At 35.5% G+C, this 13,250-nt stretch overlaps 1 protein-coding gene across 1 annotated transcript in view; it reads right to left on the reverse strand.

Annotated features, from left to right (window-relative positions):
* The window catches only part of HOMER1 (homer scaffold protein 1), a 128,651-nt gene that overhangs the window by 67,503 nt on the left and 47,898 nt on the right, over positions 1 to 13,250 (reverse strand). The window contains exons 3-4 of the mRNA XM_027606829.2: positions 8,612 to 8,743; positions 4,987 to 5,079 (exon numbers count right to left, since the gene is read on the reverse strand). Of these exons, the coding sequence (XP_027462630.1) occupies positions 4,987 to 5,079; positions 8,612 to 8,743 (225 nt within the window). The remainder of the gene's footprint in view (positions 1 to 4,986; positions 5,080 to 8,611; positions 8,744 to 13,250) is intronic.

The following is a 13,250-nucleotide window of genomic DNA, read 5'->3' on the forward strand; positions in this document are numbered from 1 at the left end:
GGAGCCTGATACGGGGCTCAATCCCAGGATCCTGGCACCCTTAAGGACTGAGCCACCCAGGTGCCCCGGTTTAAAGTCCTCTTACGTCTCATCTTATTGGAAGCCCCCTCCGACACTGATAAATCACTGCCTCTAACTTAAAATGCTCTTCTCTTGACTTCTGTGCTAACATTTTCTGCTGCTTCATTTCCTACCACTTTTCAGTGTCTTTCCCTATATCTTCCTCAAATTTAAGTGACAATTTCTGACCCTTCCCATTCTATTTTCTTTCTGGATGATATCATTCTCTCCTACAGCTTTAACTACTGCTCATTTGTTGATTATTCTTGAGACTTAGCTCCAATTCATAATTTCTATCTACAGGACATATCCCCTTAATGCCTCATTAGGATATAAATTCAGTATCTGAGGTGGAAATCCTCTTCTGAAGTTCATGCTACAAACCAACAAAAGAAGTTTCAAAAACATCTTGCTCTTCCTTTACCAGCCTCCCTCACCAATCCTTCAAGTCCTGTATTTCCTCCAAGTTCAGTCAATTTCACTACTGTTAGTTCTAGTCCTCTCTAACCTCACTGCCAACACCTCACAGGTAAACCCAATAGAGAAATGGATAAACACTCCACTGAGACAAGTAACAGGATTAGAGACTCCAAGTCCACTGCCCTTACTTTGGACAGCAAACAATAATATCCAGAGAACTCTAGTGAACATTTCCTGAGATTGTAAAAGTTGTTTTGAGGTATCTGGTTCAGTAAAACCACATTTGTTACGTGATACTAAGAAAGTACCATATTAATTTATAGGCATTCACTAATTCTAATGGTTTATTTGTGGGTTAGATATGTAACTAAAATAGTTCAAAGGCAGTAACACTTGGCTAATGCAGACCACCTTTCAAAAAAAATCCACTTATAACAAGTGACACCCTTGTTAAAGAAGATCTAAAACATTTGAGACTTATTATACTTGAAATGTCCAGAGAGATCATATAGTTCAAAACTCTGACCTTGTAGATTTAAGACCTACTACCCAGGCAAGTCAAGTCACTTCTATAAGATCAAACAGCTAGTCACAGAGATACTAACAATCAGTTAAAATAAACCAGAGCCTCATTTGAGTAAATACAATTTATCTTTAATTTGAACATTAAAAAATTATGGTATTTATAACAAAGCTAAAGAGGCTTTGTTCCTTCTTTGAATACACACACACGTATATGCTACTTTTTCTATAAAGTGAATTTTAAAACATCTTGAGAAAAAGCTAGCCTAAATATAGATTAAGAGAGCTACAATATATGGGGGAAAAAATCCATAACTTGTGTTTGACTACAAACAACTAACTGAGTAAATACTTCATTCAACTTAAAAGTCTTCATCAAATGACAGCTAAAACTTACTTTTTTCTAAACTCCAATGAAGAAAAAATTGCATTATATTTATTTGATTATATAGCCCCCTTTTCTTCAATGTGCATTCTGAGGAAAGCACTTAACAAGTTAATTCAAATACAGTATTTTTTTTACCGTGCACTATATAAGAAACTTCAGATTTATAGCCAGTCATTACTCTTGATTCTATGTCAAATTGACTGTTTAAAAGATTCCCATGGAAATCCAAGAACATAAGATCTCCAAGAGAAAAAGTTCTAAATTAATGTCTATTCATTAAAGAAGGACATGAAACCAAGTAACAACTAATACATAATTCATCTTATTCCTAGAGATGTTATCTTGATCAAGACAACATAAAGACTATCTGACATGACATTTTATCAAGAGTACAATCTTAGCTCAAGAGTTTAAGAATGGGGAAGTGGCTAACTTGGCCCTAAATGCCAGACTCTCTTCATCACATGCCTTTAGGGATGTGGGAACAATTTGTCTACAGCACTACTTCTCAAAGTGGGATCCCCAAATTAACAGGATCAGCATCTCCTGGAACTCTGCCAGAAATGCAAACTCTGAAGCCCTAACTCAGCCCTACTAAATCAAAAATGCCAGGAGTGGGACTCAGCATTTGTGTTTTAACAAATTTTCCAGGGTACTCTGATGCAGGTTTTATTCAACTAAGGCACCTTTATCTTTCTAAGTAACTATTATGTGCCAGATACTATGTCAAGGCTTTACATCATCATCTTCAGCATTACAACCACATCACCAACAACAGCTGTTAACATTTACGATATACTCTATGCTAAGCACTTTGTAATCCTCATTTAATTCTCACAATAACCCTATAAGGAGATATTGGGGGGTTTTTTTTTTCATTAAGTTTTTTATTTTAATACCAGTATAGTTAACATATAGTGTTATATTAGTTTCAGGAGACATTGTGCTGTGCTTATTCTCATTTTATAAATTTAAAGAAATAGTAACTTGCCTAAATTAAAAACAAACAAACAAAAAAACCCCCCAAAAAAACAAAAAACCCCAGTAAGGGTTAGAGCCCAGATCCAAAGCCAGGCTCTAAAGCCTACATTAGTGTCATTATCATATGACATCGCCATTATCATTGTTACTGCCTCCAGCAAGCCTATAACCTAAGAAATGTAATCCCTATGTTACAGATGTGTAAAGAGAATCGGGTTAAGCCATTTTCTCAAGACCAAATAGTGACAAAAAATAATTTATATCTAAGTACGTCTGATTTGAAAACTCATACTCTTAACCAGTCTGTTATCCCTCCTAAATAAAAACAAAAGCTATGACTGATTGAATGCCTACTACTATCAATTATTCCATTTAACCTCTTGATCCCCTTGCTGAATTCCTGAGTAATATTCTATACCTCAGGCAGAGGGTTAATTTAGCAGACTGGGTTAAATCAAGGAGAATCAAGCTCTGTCCTCTAGCTGAGTAGAATCAGAGTGGCCAGCAGTCATACATTTCAAACTAAAACAGAAATAGTAATGACATCTGTAAGGGACTGTCACAAAAGGGGAAGGTGAGGAAACAAATGAAAATAAATTATTTTTTTTTTTAACTATTACTCTGGCTTCTGTACATTAAATTACCAATCAGACTTCAAATGCTTTGAAAAGATAACTTAGGGTCACTATATTTTGGCTTTCAAATACTGATGAACTTAGGATATTTTTTCCTTCCTTATATTTCACAGTATTTTCCATATATAAACATCTTGGATATATTCCTTTGATGAAAGTCAAGGCTTAAAGATATCTCTTCCACCAAAGAGTAGCAGGTATCTTACCAGCAACTTGTTCATGGCTAATTAAACAAAAACAAGTTATGATCAAAGAAATAGGAACTAAGTACAATGGACAAGTGTAATATATAATTTTATTGGAGTCCTCTGCATATTCCCTAAGGCATGTGCTACAACATCCTCTTACAACGCTAGAATCAAACACCTGAAGAACGAGAGCTACCAGTACATGTACTAAATATTACATAGGTTTTTATGAAAAGTATCACTATACTACCATAGCACTTAGGGAAGATACAGAGTCAAGGGAAGTTTCAAAATGATCATGTTATTCCAGGTCACTGCAAGTGTGGAGGAAGTGTAATGGAGCTTTGGCTTAGATCCAGAGTACACTTTTAGTCTATGAGGAAATACATACTTTACGCATACTTAACAGAGCCCTCCTTTCCTTTAAAAAAAAAAACAAAAAAACCACAAAACTCTTTATACCAGCAGGGTTTACCAAATAGAGTTGGGTGCCAGGGGTGAGGAGGAAGGTAAAGAGCAAACAATGTTCGAAAATGGCTAGTCAGTAAATTCCCAGGCAATTCCTATTCACTTTTCGAGGAAAGTGTTATGGAAATCTGCTACTATACTGACTTTCCAGAGAAACATTTATAACATCTGATTCTTCCTTTTCATATAAGCCTTGAGTACACTTCAAATGCTATAGAGAACCCAGCACTAAGCTGAACCCTACCCTTAAGACTCAAATTGAAATAAAAATTAATTTTAGAAAAGCCTATTAAAAAGCTGAATCATACAATGTACATTAAAGCCTTTGTAAAAGCACTGAAATATAAGTATTTAATGAACTTTACTTGGAAATCTAATTAATTTCCAACTAAAGAAAGATTATCATGAGCAAGTCACAGGTATTAAGTCAATTGTTAAAGGAAAAAGCAAATACGTGTATAAAACCTATAACCTTTGGGTCTCAGTGCTAAGTGTAAAGAAAGATGTCCCAACTGTCAGATTTAAGTACACTTAAAATCAAGATAATAGACTACTATTTTTTTTTCTGTATATGTGATGTTCTGACATCTTAAAAAAAAAAAAACTTCCTGGCTAGCCAATTCTTAGAACAAGGGGGTGAGGTGGGAACATGCCTTTGATACGCAAACTAACAACCCAAAACTTACCTCCCTCATCTGGCCCATGCACCCCAGGATGCAATATTCTTCTGCCTTCACCATCCGAGGGCCAGCTACCAGGCAATGAGGGACTACCCCTGTGAGTTTAGAGGCTATAGAAATTATTCAACTAGCCAAACCCTAAATTGTCTACCCTGCTCTGCCATTCTTCAATATAGCTCTAGCCTCAGCTTTTCCCATGCTCCTGCTTTCTGCCTCCTGACCACCCTGAGGCTTCTCTAAGTGCCCCTCAGATGTGTGCTATGCTTCCTATTTCTAGGACCAGTGATTAAAATAAACTCTTATTTCCCTGAGCCTCTCCTCTGTCTCCTCTTGTGAATGGCCATTACAGAACACAAAATAGGCCAATCTATGCTCTTTACATATGACTGTTTTTAAGTTGTACACACATCAAAAAATCTAAGTTATAATTACTAAATTGATTTTCCCCCTAGATTCTTGCAGACAGTGGCATATAGGAAAGAAAGCTTTCTCCACTAGTATAGATTAATTGAAGGGTGCATTTCTATGTCCACCTTGGAAACTACCTTAATTTTGCCATTATTTCCCCAAATTTAACCCTGGCATAAAGGATACCATCTGAAATGAACAAGGCTCAAAAATAAGAATAGAAATTAAATACCCACCTGTGAAGGTGTACTGGTAAGTTCCATCTTTTCCTGTGATTTCTCCTTTGCTAGTCGAGCAGCTTCTTTAAATTCCTGAAACTTTTCTGCAAACTGAATGTATAAAGACTATATACATTAACCAAATAAAATAATAGGTCTCAATACCCACTTTTACTTTGGTTTTCTTTCATTTTCTGAATAACTGACTCTTAACAAGCAACCTAGCCCTAAAATCAATTACAGGTGTAATATGAAAATGAAGGTTAAAGAAAACTAATACCAAACATTTGTTTGTACACTATCAACTACTCTGAGCCACTGCATTGAAAAACATCACAGTATAATGAAGTTAGAATTTGGTGTCAGCAAGTTTACCTATGTCCTTTCTTGGTTGTTCAGATATACTTTAAGACCAAGGTGCAGAGTATAGGATGTGAGTGGAATCAGTAAGGATTAGTATACTTTGCTTATCATGGAGAAAACAATCTTTTAGGTATTTACTCATAAACATCTCAGTATTTGGAGCTTGCTTTTAACTTTTACTAGAATATAAACTCTCGTATTATGTAAGGCATTTTATTTTCAACAATACAAATAGCAACATTTATTATTATACTAAATGATATTACTAAAACTTCATTTCCAAAGATTCCTAAACAGCTAATGTACAGCGGCAGAGAGGAAAAACATGGCTCCACAAAAGTCTTTAAGACTGGTAAAAACAACAAAAAAAACTACAGTACATGAAATGCTAATTCTTATGAACTCATAGTAATCTAGAAATGTCAGGGCCACAAAGAGTATCTATTATTGTTTTGGAAGCGGAAACTAGTCTACCACTATTCTCAGAGGGAGTAAGTTAAGGCTACAGAATAACCAAATTAAAAAATAAAAAATCTCTATGCAACTTAAAACACCTGCTAGAGTTGTAATAAAAATATGAAATTACAGTTCCCTCCTCAAACCCCCATAAGCCAACCCTGGTTTCATTTCTCTCTTGGGAAAGAAAACTTTGGAAGGAGAGGTCATGTGTTGGGGACTTAGAGGAAGGTCAAAATTAAAATTGTTATTACAGCTTTCCTTCTTTAGACTTGTCCCCACCATCTATAACTTGTAGATCAGGGAACTGAATCTATATTAGTATGATTCTCCTTTTTAAAGTAAGGAGATATTCTGTTCAATTAATCTGAACACAAAGCTAAAAAGGTCTCATTCACACTGGTGTAAATGAAATAAAAATGAAACCATAATTAATTTGTCTTTACGTAATTTGAAGTAGAACAATTTTTCTTACACTCGTCTAGCATTCCAAAGTAGTTAATGCTTAAAACCCTTTCAAACTTCATAAAGGCTCACACTATTGCTAATTTTTATAGGCTTTGGGTTTCCATGGAACAAAATACAACTTAGTAAGCACTCCAACAATCCAAGCATGGTTGCAATGTTCCTCATGCATCAGCCTTAGGAGACCAAATATTTCTCTCAATGCTGTTAGTCTCACTTATTTTGAGACACTCTTGTCTAGAATTGCCTTCAGAGCCTTCTCAAAACCCTTAAAATGCTTTGATTTGCTTAAGGTTTTTAATGATAAAATAAGCCAGAATAATTACATGCTTGCTTAATTTATGTAAAAGATTATAAACTCCTTGGGGTCCCCCATAGTTTACAAAGAAGCAATACTGGTCTCCAAGGTTGCTTGGAAAATAAATCATGATTTTGTCATCTTTCAACAAAAACATTCTGAAGAGAATGATCATATAAATATAAACTCTTAGAGCCAAGTCTAGTGAATAAATATACTAGACTTCAAGAGCTAATGTCAATCCTCCTTCACAATACTAGGAATCACTACCAGTAAGGCTGGTCAAAAGTGTATGTTAAATCTAAAGAGGAAAAATACAATTCTTGAAATATAAAAGTCATTCCCAGAAAAAAGATCAAATGAAAGGATAAAGTATAATTGACAGGATTTAATAAACTATTACTTTAACCACATTAGCTAGCTGCCAGTAACCTCAAAGATGTGACAATAACTTAATTTGTAGTCAAAATTACTTAGACTCAAAAATCAGTTTATGCAAGTTTGAGAAATTAATCCACAATTTAGTTCCTGTGTTGTCAAGAAATTTAGCAACTGTAAGCTAATTATAGTTTTAACTTTTTTTTTGCTATAGACTTTAACAGACAATTCCAAAAAAAAGTTCCAAAAAGCTTCCACTTGAGTAATGGCAAAAGTATTAGAATAAATGTGTAATTTCCTAAGGGGATTATTTATGGAGCAGCAATGCTCAACTGGATGCCTGTCTCCTTGTTCTACCGAAAGACTTTGAATCTAACTCTTACCTTTACTACAACTCAAGAAAATGTATTTGGAGAATACGATGCGTGTAAAAGAAACCAAATTAGATAACATTTGTTCATGTTAATCATCCTATTGGGGATGGACTTATAATCATGAAGGCAAAAGTTAAAATATCCTTAAAATTGGTCTCTAAACTATAATTTATATCAAAAAGATAACAAAAACATTTAACAACAGTGTTAAGGAATGTCTACAACCAAAACAAATGGAAACAAAGATCACTTCAATTACTGAGCTATCTAACTATATGCCTGAGTCAATAAATACTTACAAAAAAGTAACATCGTTTTAAAAAGAACTCATTTAAGAATCCAAATGATTTCTGTAACGAATAGCTTATGGTTCAACATGAACCGTGTCTATCTTCAAGAGCCTGATGACCCTGAACCTGAACAACCACAACTCCCAAAAGCGACCAGATCCTGTGTATACCAAATTCTACGTAAGATGTTCCAATTGTAGTGTTATCCTTTTATGGAAGGCTTGAAAGAGAGAAGTTTAAAGCATAAACCCTTGGGTCTGGTGAGCCTAAAAGTGAGTGATCCTTATTTCCTTGATCATCGTCTTATCCTGGGAGTTTCCTTTTCCTTACATACTCTTTCTGGGCGACACCCACAAGATTTCAAGACACTGGTGGTATGAACACCGCATGCTGCTGCTTACAAGCAGGACAACTGTTTTATTTCCAATATTTATTAGCCTGGTGATGTTGTATTTTATTGGCCTTTCTGGCCGCAGTAGTTTACTTGGTCAGTATGTTCCAAGAACTCTTCATGTGTTTATTAGATCTGACTCTATACTACATCAGAGTTTGGAGTAATTCTCACCCAGATAAAGCATCGTTTTTCCTAAACAAAGGAATTTATATGTGCCTACTATCATGTCAAAAAGCTGAAATCTTCATCACTATCAGCTTAAGTTTTCACAATTCAGAAAAGCTTGGTATCTACCTACTTGCAGACCATCTCCACTAAGGGTGCTAATCCCTGAGCAAAGTCCATTCTGAAGTGATAATCCCTTTTATGTTAACTGTCTGTGTGACAATTCTGTCACACGGTTAACCACACAAATACTTCTCCATCAATGGTGACCGTTTTTAATGTATACAATTAATTTTCCAATTGACAGTGAAATCCAATGCTCTCTCACTTCTTGCTTTAAAGTCACTACAGTTGTTCTGAGAATATTAAATTTCTCATATATTTTATACTTGCCATTTGCTATTATATATTTAAGACAGCTGACTTGAAGATTTCCACTTGATCTTATGAGTTAACTTACTTTTGAAAGATGGTGCTCAGAAGAGAATCCCAGTCCATAAACAGTGTTTGCCCGGCTATCGGCCCACTGGCCAAACTTCTGAGATGTTTTAGTAAATGTCATGTTTGGGGTGATGGTGCTATTAATTATTGCCTGAAAAATAAGACAAGTATGAATAGCTAGCCAAAAACTAGCAAAAATTTAAACACAGGACGATTTAGTTCCATAAAAACAGGATTTCCAATGAGTCACAAGGTAGCTATAGAAATAGTTATTTTTAAATAAATAAATCTTTTTAAATTTATATATTTATTTTGCAAGAGAGGGAGAGAGAGAGAAAATGGGGGGGGAGGGTCAGAGAGAGAGAGAAGCAGATTCCCCGCCAGCCAATCAAGGAACCCGATGCAGGACTCCATCCCAGGACCCTGAGGTTATGACCTGAGCTGAAGGCAGACGCTTAACCACTGAGCTACCCAGGCACCCTAGAAATAGTTTTTAACATTTTAAGTGACAGTGTATAAATATGGTAACTAATAGAACTATAAATATAAAGGTACTCTAACAAAAATTTCAACACTTTACAATCAAAATAAGTTTTCCAATGATGCAAAAAATCTTAAAGAGTTTTTAGTGTGGTCAGTTTCTTTCCTTTGAACATACAGGATCAGTATCTATTAATTTTGAGTAATACTTCCTGGAAGCAAGTAGGCTTTAATAGTTGTTTCTTTAAAAGTAAGGCCCTACCCTCCAAACAATCTTTCAAGAATGAATACATCAACAGAACAAATTTTCTATTTGTATCTCATTTTCTAAAATCCATAATCAAGAGTTTTCTTAAAGCTGACTTATTTAATTATGATACAGAAAAGATTTTCATTTAGTACTTTTTCCTTTATTCAAGGGAAAAACAAACCCCTCAATATATACTTTACTTCTTTTCTCATAAGGTGGTATAAATTCATGATACAGAGAATCACTATCATTTCTGGTGAGCACATAGTTTCTTAGAAAACTAGTATTCTAGTGTGTTGTTAAATATTAATTTTGGTGATCCCTATAATAAATTCCAACTATTGTTACAACATACTAAGTCAAGTACATTCCCTCTGCCAGTACTGAAAAGTATAGAATCAGTCTTAGTTAAGTAGTTTAATGCTCTCCAAACTTGAGATTACAAAGTGATTCCAGTAATAATAATAAAAAAAATGTTACCAAATTCTTAAGCAGTCATTTGGTGAACTACTAAATGTGGACTGAAAATCAAGCATTTTCAAACCAAAGCTAAAGCTACTGACCATGGAAACAGTATGAATATAAATATTTATGAGCTATGCACATATTGATGAAGTTGCAATAATAAATGTAGGACATTTGTCCTACTAAAGAAGACAGTAAAAGAAAGAGTGGTCCCTTGCTTTCTGTCTCAAACAACAGATGTATTAGCTGTTGTTCTATGAGAGCACTTATCCTTGATTAAGCATTTTTACCTCTGACAAAATTTATATACTCATACCTCCTTTCCCTTCAGTTCAAAAGCTCTTTTTCCTAGCATGTGATTTCAGGATTATGTGAAATGTAGCTAACAAGTGCTCTAACTTGCAGGTTGTCATGAAATGAAAGACTAAATGGAAAAGAATATATTAACAGATGGTAAGGAATGGAATAACAAAAGGTAAGGAATTTGGTTATGGAATCATTTGGTTAGCTTTTTGTCAGCTTTTTTAACTGAGTACCTATTAAATGCCAAGCACAATTCTAGAGACTTGAAATGTAACAATGAGAGGCAATGTAACTGTGGATTACATTCTAAAGCAAGAAGAGTTGGTCAATGAACAAAGAAATAGTTGACTAATTTAATTTCAGAGTGGTAAGTGCTGTGAAGCCCTTAACAGCATGTGATAGAGTCTGAGAGCCTCGAAGGCCAGAACTGGCAGGTACTATGTTAGATGTGGTGGTCTTCAACTGTTCCCTGAAGAGGATGCTTTTGAGCTGGAATCGGAGTGTTTTCAAGAAAATAAGGGCATTTTACATGTGATCGCAGTAACTCTCCATATGTGAGGTAGCAAGAGGTTTTACAGGCATCTAAGAAAACTGACCCATCTGCTGTTCGCCACAGACCTTCAGTTTTAGCTATGTCAAGTGAACTTCTTTATGCTTTTAAGTTTACGAGTTCCATTTTCGTTCCCATTTTCGCTCCCATTTTGAACCTTTCCTTGCCTCCACTTGTCCTGGGATTACTTGTATGGAGATTCTTTACTCACTGAAGAAAAATTTTAAAACAATAGATGATTCCACACTTTAAAAATTATTCATTAGAATTCTTTGACTTGAATGCTTTGAACTATTTGAATATGAATCCACTCAGAAGAAAAATCTTAGTTCTTTAAAATAAATTTGTCTCTCAATCCCAGAGTTCCTGTCCTTTCAAGGAAAAGAGGTAAAAATGCTGTGTCATTACAGTTCATAGAGGGCCCTTATTCTGGCCCTCAGCCTTGCTGATGTCTCTGCAACTTGATTAGAAAACCTTTAAGCAAACTTCACATGCACAGTAAGAGCACTAAATGAGAACAAACGGGTATTTTCTAATCAGGGGCACCTAAGGGCTTTCCAACTCATCATGCAGTACAGAAATAGAAGTGGGGGTGGGGGGCAGAAAAACACTCATTTAGCTACAAGTTAAACCACTACTGCTTACCAAAAAACAACCACTCCAGCAGGGAACTGCAGTAGCTGCCGGCATCAGTTTTAAAAAGTTAACTAGGGAGTGTAACAGCTACAGATGGTAGATTTTGTTAAGCAAAACAAAAACTCGTTCACAAGAGTTATTTAAGAGTCTAATGATTACAAGCTGCAAAGTATATTCAAAAACGGAAATGCCAGCAGCAATAGTTCCTATTGCTTGAAAACGAAGAACACATGAGAGTTATTTAATCACATGGGAGTTATTTAATCACATGGGACAAGGGAATACTTCAGTTGAACTTTATTCCATTTAACTCTCCCGTCAAATAAAACGATGTCTTTTCTGTGGTTTGGGCTAAGAGGGAAACACAGACTGTAGAGAACTGAAAGTTCTAGTCAGGGAAAATAAGTAAATAAATATTCTAGTGTCTGAGATCGTAACAATTAAAATCTGGTGATTTCACTAACAGTTACAAAATATGACAAAATTATTCTTCATTACAGAAGTTTTGTAGAGGCACCTGGGTGCAGTCAGTTAAGCGTCTGCCTTCAGCTCAGGTCATGATCTCAGGGTCCTGGGATCGAGCTTGGCGTTGGGGTCCCTGCTCAGGGGAAGTCTGCTTCTCTCTCTCCCTCTGCCTCTGCCCACCCCCACATGCTCTTTCTCTCTCTCAAATAAATAAATAATCTTAAAAAAAAGTTTTATAGAAATTAACTATTACTATTTCTCAAGTCCTTAAATCCTCCAAGTAAAAATGAAAGAGAATCAATTCTTTTTTTTTTTTTTTTAAGATTTATTTATTTGAGAGAGACCGAGAAAGAGAGAGCGGGGTGAGGGGCAGAGGGAGAGAATCCTCAAACAGACTCCCCATGGAGCAGGGAACCCGACGACGCTCGACTCAATCCCAGGACCCATGAGATCTTGACCTGAGCCAAAATCAAGAGCCTGCCACTCAACCGACTAAGCCACCCAGGTACCCCGAGAATCAATTATTTTAATAAATCCACATTAGTCACTTAAGTACAAGATAAGGTGCTAACAGCCCCTGGAGTTCTGTAATCTAGTTAAGGAGATAATGAGTGAGCTCATGAAAAAACAAACTGAAAGTTGAACATTAAATTATCTTTTGTTCCCCAAAACTACTACACAATACATAACGAATAGCCTAAAAATATTAATAATGATAACAAAAGCAGTCAGTGTTTGCATACTGATTACTATATACCCGTTAAGTGCTTTTGCCTAAATTAATTTATTTAATCTTCAGAACAATCCTGTGGTGTAATGATGTAGATATTAGTTTCTTTTTACAGATGAGAAAATTGAGGTGTGAAGACATTAGGTATCTTGTTCTAGGTCACATGGCTAGTCAGCAGTGGAGCAAAACCTCAAACCAGACAGCCTGTGTCTACGTCTGTGGTCTTAACCCTTACGCTGAATTGCTGCAATTTCTGGGAGCTTTTGAAAGGCCTCATGGCTTCAAAAAAGCTGGCAGGAGAAGAATGGAGCCCTCATCTTTCTATACACATTTTATCCAGAATCCAATGTCTCCTATTTCTGTATCTCTCTCTGCTATTCAAAATTCATTGATGAAAAAATGGAATTTCCCCTCTTTGAAAGGCATACTAACTACAAGACACTGATCAAAGTGCTCTGCAGATATTAACTCATTTAATCCTTACTAACACCACTAATGAGGTAAGAACATGAGGCTCAGAGAATTTGCCCAAAATCAAACACTTAGTAGATGGTAGAGCTGAGCTATGAACCCAGGTGGCCTGTGCTCTTAAACATTATACCATCTGCCTCTCCTAAAAATAAAAACTTAGGTCTTGTCCATATACTTCTCTTCAGAATAAGGGATGTCAGCTTTAATGGTGACAGTGACCAAACTTCATACCCTTTAGGGATTGTGAACTGCCTACTAATCTACAGAAGTGTATCTGAAAAGAATTCTAGTTCCTTACTAGATTTTAC

This window comes from Zalophus californianus, chromosome 5, assembly GCF_009762305.2.
Source record: "Zalophus californianus isolate mZalCal1 chromosome 5, mZalCal1.pri.v2, whole genome shotgun sequence".
NCBI classification, from domain to species: Eukaryota; Metazoa; Chordata; class Mammalia; order Carnivora; family Otariidae; genus Zalophus; species Zalophus californianus.